The sequence below is a fragment of the Gastrolobium bilobum genome, unplaced genomic scaffold (assembly GCF_033153095.1).
Source record: "Gastrolobium bilobum isolate Gb01-03AN ecotype WA unplaced genomic scaffold, APGP_CSIRO_Gbil_v1 utg21612, whole genome shotgun sequence".
In the NCBI taxonomy this organism is placed as follows: Eukaryota; Viridiplantae; Streptophyta; class Magnoliopsida; order Fabales; family Fabaceae; genus Gastrolobium; species Gastrolobium bilobum.
In genome coordinates, this window is record NW_026899255.1 from 36,745 (window position 1) to 43,778 (window position 7,034).

At 39.9% G+C, this 7,034-nt stretch overlaps 1 protein-coding gene across 1 annotated transcript; it reads right to left on the bottom strand.

The window, feature by feature from the left end:
* Positions 1 to 3,336: 3,336 nt before the first annotated feature.
* Positions 3,337 to 4,122, bottom strand: LOC133288843 (uncharacterized). The gene has a single exon (XM_061486672.1). The coding sequence runs from the start codon at positions 4,120 to 4,122 to the stop codon at positions 3,337 to 3,339; it is 786 nt and encodes a 261-aa protein (XP_061342656.1).
* Between the last annotated feature and the right edge of the window lie 2,912 nt (positions 4,123 to 7,034).

A 7,034-nucleotide genomic window follows, 5' to 3' on the forward strand; every position in this document is an offset into this window, starting at 1 on the left:
TTCACACAGATCAGCTTCTTTCAAAAATCTGAGGATTAAATTCCCTGCACTGTTTCTATTTTCATGTACTCAGAGAAAGAACAAGCATGATTAGTCAGTGACTTTATGTTTCATGTATGTTAGTTAATCCAAAAGAATTGGGCAGTCTTAATACTACAACTGAAATGCATGTATATACCAAACAGTTTGATCAAAAAAAGTCTTTTCATTGCAAAAAGATTAATTACAAGGGAATGAAAAGAAACTAAATTAAAAACAGAATTTAAAACAACTAAGCTAAGATAATTAGGAGGGTTTCTCCTTTTCATTGTGGAGGTCTGTGGATAGGGACCACCCCAAAACTACGTTCCTGGAACGTACTTTATTTGGACTTTTTGGAGAGGGACATCAGACGTTCCCTCCTTTTCGGGAGCTGTGTGGTTATGGATAACCACCCCAAAACTTTGCTCTTTGTCAGAGAGCAAATGTATCTACTGGGTTGCCTCCCAGTCAGCGCTTAGTTTAATGTCTTTAGCTAGACATGGTACTTACCTCTCAAGGAGTTTTAGAAAGAGGGATACTTTCCTCTTTTTCATCAAAGGTTTCATCATTGTATAGCTTCAACCTGTGCCCATTTACTTTGAAGGAACGACCATGTTCTGAACCTTGGATTTCGAAAGTTCTGTTTCCTGCATCGTTAATAATTTGATATGGCCCGGTCCATCTTGATTTGAGTTTACCTGGGAACAGTCAAAGTCTGGAGTTGAAGAGTAGCACCTTCTGGCCGATTTTTAGATCTCTGTTCCTGATCCTTTTATCGTGCCACTTCTTCATCTTCTCCTTGTACAATCTATGATTTTCGTATGTGTTCCCTCTGAACTCCTCTAATTCTTCGAGTTGCAGCAATCTCTTCTCTCCAGTTGTTTTTTCATCCAGGTTGAGGGTGTGGACTGCCCAGTAAGCCTTGTGCTCCAGTTCGAGGGGGAGGTGGCAAGCTTTGCCAAATATCAATTTGTACGAGGAACACCCTAAGGGTGTTCTATATGCTGTTCTGTAAGCCCATATTGCCTCGTCTAACTTGAGAGACCAGTCTTTTCGAGAAGGATTAACTACCTTCTCTAAAATTCTCTTAACCTTTCGGTTAGAGACTTCGATGAGACTACTGGTTTGTGGATGGTATGGGGTTGCAACTTTGTGTTTAACTCCATATTTCTCCAATAACCTCTCAAGTTGGCGGTTGATGAAATGTTTCCCTCCGTCGCTGATGAGACAACGTGGGGTTCCATATCTGGTTAATGTGTTCCTCTTTAAAAATTTTATAACCACCTTAGCATCATTAGTGGGTAAAGCAACTGCTTCTACCCACTTGCTTACATAATCCACAGCCATTAATATGAATTTGTTCCCACGCGAAGGAGGAAAAGGTCCCATGAAGTCAATGCTCCAAACATCAAATAATTCAACTTCTAGGATCGGATTGAGGGGCATTTCATTTTGTTTAGTCAAGTTACCTTCTCTTTGACATTTATCACAATTTTTTGCATATTGACGTGCATATTTAAAAAGGGAAGGCCAGAAAAAACCTGACTGAAGAACCTTGGAGGCAGTCCTGATTCCACCTAGATGTCCTCCATATGTGGATGAATGGCAGTGTTGAAGGATTTGAGGTTGTTCTTCTTCTGGGACGCACCTTCTTATCATTTGGTCTACGCATCTTTTGAACAATAGTGGTTCGTCCCAGAGGTAGTTCTTGCAATCGTGAAAAAATTTCTTCTTCTTCATTTTATTCGCCTCATAAGGTTCCAGCCCTGCTGCAAGGAAGTTGGCTATATCAGCAAACCAAGGAGCATTTGTCTCTATGTGATTAATGACAAACAATTATTCGTCAGGGAACGTTTCCTTGATTGGTAGCCCCACTTCAATGTGTTCCAATCTGGACAGATGATCTTCAATTTGATTTTCACATCCTTTTCTTTCTTTGATCTCCAGATTGAACTCTTGTAGCAGTAGGACCCATCTTATCAATCTTGGTTTTGCTTTCTTTTTTGAGAAGAGGTACTTGAGAGCTGCATGGTCAGTATGGACAGTAACTTTTGATCCTAAAATGTAAGGCCTGAATTTTTCACAAGCATATACTACAGCCAATAGCTCCTTTTCAGTGACTGTGTAGTTCACCTGAGCTTCATTTAGAGTTTTACTGGAGTAATATATGCTTCGAAAAATTTTGTCCTTCCTCTGGCCCAGAACTACCTCAATAGCATGATCACTTGCATCGCACATTAGTTCAAAGGGTAAGTTCCAGTCTGGAGGTTAGATGACAGGCATGGTAATGAGCTTATTTTTCAAAGATTCAAAATCTTTCACACAGTCAGAGTTAAACTCAAATTTTATATCTTTTTCTAATAAGTGGCATAAAGGTTTAGCTATTTTGGAAAAATATTTAACAAACCTTCTGTAAAAGCCTGCATGCCCTAAAAAAGATCTCAAGGTTTTTACACATACTGGTGGTGGCATTTTTGCTATAGCTTCTACTTTGGCTTGATCCACTTCCAGTCCTTCTCTAGAAATTTTTTGTCCCAGGACTATTCCTTCTTTCACCATGAAGTGGCATTTTTCCCAATTAAGCACTAGATTAGAGGACAGACACCTTTGAAGGACTTCTTCTAAATTGTCCAAGTAGTGATCATATGACGTCCCCAGTACTGAAAAATCATCCATAAAGACTTCTACTCCTTCACCTATTAGATCGGAAAAGATTGAGAACATACACCTCTGGAACGTTGCTGGTGCATTACATAACCCGAAGGACATCCTTATGAAAGCGAACGTTCCATATGGGCAGGTGAAGGTGGTTTTATGTTGATCTTCTGGTGCCAAAGCAATTTGATTATACCCCGAATATCCATCAAGGAAGCAGAAGTATTCTTTTCCTGCTAGGTTGTCCAGCATCTGATCTGTAAAAGGGAGTGGGAAATGGTCCTTCCTGGTGGCATTGTTGAGCTTCCTGTAATCTTGGCAGATTCTCCATCCTGTAACCTTTCTCACAGGTATCAGCTCATTCTTTTCATTCTTTTCCACTGTGATGCCTCCCTTTTTGGGGACGCAATGGACAGGACTTACCCAACTGCTGTCAGATATTGGGTATATGATCCCTGCATCCAGCCATTTGATGACTTCCTTTCTCATCACTTCTTTCATTATAGGGTTCAACCTTCTTTGATGTTCCACTGAAAAACTGTAAGGATCAATCAATAATATTTTATGCATACAAAATGAGGGACTGATACCTTTGAGATCAGCTATGGTCCAACCGATGGCTCCTTGGTATTTTTTTAGCTTGTCAAGCAACAGTCCTTCTTATTCCTTGGTAAGAAATGAAGAAATAATCACAGGAAGGGTTTTGTTGTTCCCCAGATATGCATACTTTAAATGTTGGGGAAGGGGTTTTAGTTCTAACTCAGGAGGTTTTTCTGAAGAAGGTCTTTTGAGCTGCTTCTCCTTTTCAGTTCTTATCAAAGGTTCAGGCCTTCTTTCTTGCAGATAGCAACTCTGCTCTTCCTGTTGTGGGTCTTCTTCTTCTTCCTCGTATTCTTCTTCCTCTGTTTTTCTGCTATGCTGATTGTCTAACAAAGTGAGAGTAGAACATTCTTCCAAGTCTTCTCCTTCATCCTGTAACTTTATTGCTTTGGAAATATTGAACTTGATCTCATCGTCATGAACTCTCATGGTTAGTTCCCCCTTTTGTACATTGATAACTTCTCCTCCAGTTGCTAGGAACGGTCTACCCAGAATGATGGGAACGTCATCATCAGCTTCATAATCTAGAATGATGAAGTCAGCAGGTAAGATAAATTTATCTACTTTGACTAGCAGATCTTCAATCTTCCCTTCTAGCTTGACGATGGATCTGTCTGCCATTTGCATGGTCACCGTGGTGGGTTTAGTTGGTCCAGTGGATAATTGTTTGAAGACAGATAGGGGCATGAGATTGATGCTGGCCCCTAAATCACACAAGGCTTTCCCTTGGTACGTGTTTCCTATAATGCAAGGAATGGTGAAGCTTCCTGGGTCTTGAAGCTTAGGTGGGAGTTTACCTAAGTATTGGCAACTCTCTTGTGTCATTTTTACAGTCTCATATTCCATTATTCCTCTTTTTTTGAGAGGACATCTTTCATGAATTTTACATACCTGGGCATCTGTTCTAGTGCGTCCACCAGAGAAATGTTGATTTCAAGTTGTTTTAAAATGTCCAGGAACTTTCCAAAGTGCTTATCCTCCTGTTGCTTTTTTGTTCTTTGAGGGAATAGAATTTTTATTGATATTTGCCTGCTTTGAGTTGGACTGATTGGTTGGCTGTTGGCTTCCTTTTCAGGTTCTGGGTTCTGTTCGTCTGTGACTGGTAATTGTTGCTGTGCTTTTGGGGCTGCTTCAGGTGTTTCAGTTTGTTCTTTTTCCTTTGGTCGAACTGTGGGCTGTTCTGTGGCTTTCCCACTTCTTAAGGTGACAACCTTGATTTGCTCTGAAGGGGAGATAGGTGTTACTTTTGGCGAGGTTGTTGAAGGAACGTTAGTATTCCTTGCTAATGATCCTTGTATTCTGGTTTGAAGGTTGGCAGCAATCTGCCCCAGATGGGACTTATAACACACCTCGCAATTCTAAATTAAGTATTTAAAATATTAAGTGAGTAATTAAGTTAAGAATTAGTGAAAATCCTAAAGATTAGGCCAAAATACAAGGAAAGGGCAAAACGGTAATTAGCCAACACGCAACCCTGGGAAGATGAAAATTGAGTAGAAGGTCTCAGATGATAAAAATAACCCTGGAAATGGATTCAGAACGAAAAATTGAGTGAATAGGCAAGTTTCAAAAAAATCAGTGAATAGTGTTTTTCGCGGGGTAATAATACCACGTTACGATTGCACCGTAAAACGTGCCAGGTGAGTTTTGAGCTCTAGGTTTCAAATATGATCTATAAATGGTCTATAGAACTAGGAAATATGATTTCTGATAATATTTGATGAAATTAAGTCAGTTTGGGGAAGCGTGCCGACGGCGCGCGCAATAGCTTAAAACAGTGTTTTCTCCGAACGACCGGAAAACTCTGGATTCATCTGATCAAGTATAATTAAAGGACAATTGTTAATGTTAAAAATTAGAGTTTCTAAATAGGTTTTGAATTTATGGACGTTTAGTGGAATTGGAGGGAAATTCAAAAGAGTTTGAAATTGCGTGAGGTGGTGGTGGGACCCACCCCACTTAAACCACTTAAGCCACATCATCTTAGGACACTATTCATCATTTTATCTTCCCTCCTCCTTCATGAAACCAGCAGCCCCCTCCCCCAAAAACCCCATTTGCATCCAAAATTTCATTTCACCATAACTTGATCATTTCTTAACCAAATCAAGTGATTTTTGTGATGAAATTTGATGGAAACAACCTTCTAAACATATTGGTACCACTCTTGAGCCTTGGAACCGTGTATTTGGGGAGATCCTTGGCATTTTCAGTTCCGAATTTGTGAGGAAAAATGGAGGTTCATAGAGTCATTTGAGCTTCCATTGCTTGGAGGAGTCTTGGGTTAGCATCTAGCCTTGATTGTGAGTGAATTTCCATCCCATTTACATGGTTTGATCGTAGTTTATTTTCATGAACCCTACACCTTAATTTCGTGATTGGTGATGTTAGATAGCTCAATTGGAAAATGTGTATTAGATGATAATGCCTCAGAATGATGTATTAAAGCTAGAAATGCCATGAAAAATTTAGTGGAAAAAGATGGATTTTTAACTTAGAAATAATTGTGATGGTCATGACATGAATTTTTGGAAATGTGTTAAGAGTTATTGGTGAGTTGTGATATGATTATATGATGATATAATGTGATGGGTTGAGGTGTGGAATTGTAAGAATTAATGGAAATTCCTTGGAGGTAGAACAATGTTGAATTCGGCCATATAGGGAAAAGAAAGAAAATGATGTGTTGAAGCTACTTGGATGACATGTGTAATTAAATGGTATTAAAATGGGTTGTGTGGTGGTTGGAAAGTGGTAGAATCAATGGAAAATAATAAGTGGTGTTTAGGTACATAAAAGGACCTAGAGCGGATTAATTAGCAAAACGATGCGTAAAAGACGTAAAACGGAAAAACGGCAATTGAATTAGCCTCTTGGAAACCTAAGAACGTGTAATAAAATGAGAAAGAAAATTTAGAAAAATAAAGTTGAAAAATGGCCTTGCTTGGCCGAACATTCCAATAGGAGGGGAGGTGATTTTGTGTTTTCGCGTTCTAATGAAAATTGGTGTATACTGATAACTATATATGGTTGTATAGTTTGTCGTACGTCGACTTGAATCCCAAACCGTGAGTCGGTGGATTTCCCTTGGTCTTGGACCAAGTGGATTGAGGTAAGTGATTGTATTATGCATGTGAAATTGAGAATTGGCATGCATTTAGTGAACTTTGAGTAAGTGGAAACGTCCTATGTGTAGGCGTTCTGTTGAGTAGCAGACTTGGAACTTAAGCTGCTGCGGAGCTAAGTGAAGGAACAAATTAAGGTAACCTCTTGGTACTGGGGCTTGTTCCCCTTTTCTGTTCCACCTTGCTAGTTGATGGCAACGGTAGGAAGTGTATATGAGTAGTGTAGAACAACATAAGCATGCATGCATTATCACAGTGGGTACTTATGTACTGAGTCTCTGGCCAGTAGACAGTTAGCCTTCGGGCAGTTTCGGACTTCCACTGGATAGGTCTCCGAGAGGGAGTTCCAGTTGACCTAGGGTCGTGGTGTGTGATCCGGATAGGAGCACACTAGGAATGTCTCGGGTGTTATGGATGGTTGGGGCATCATGGTTGTGGTTCTTGGAACACACCTTGGATGATACCCGTAGGCTTATATATGCCGAGGACGTTGCGTGGTATTAGTAGCTACCATCCTGCTTCGTCGTATTTATATCCCGATATTCCCCAGTTTCTCTAAATCCCTTGCTATATCCCGTTTTGAAAGTGGTTGTTTTATATTTATATGCATCAAAGTGAACCATTGGGCGGAGT

Excerpts from the sequence above, each read along its gene's own strand:
- LOC133288843 (XM_061486672.1), bottom strand. The coding sequence starts at position 4,122 with ATGGAATATGAGACTGTAAAAATGACACAAGAGAGTTGCCAATACTTA.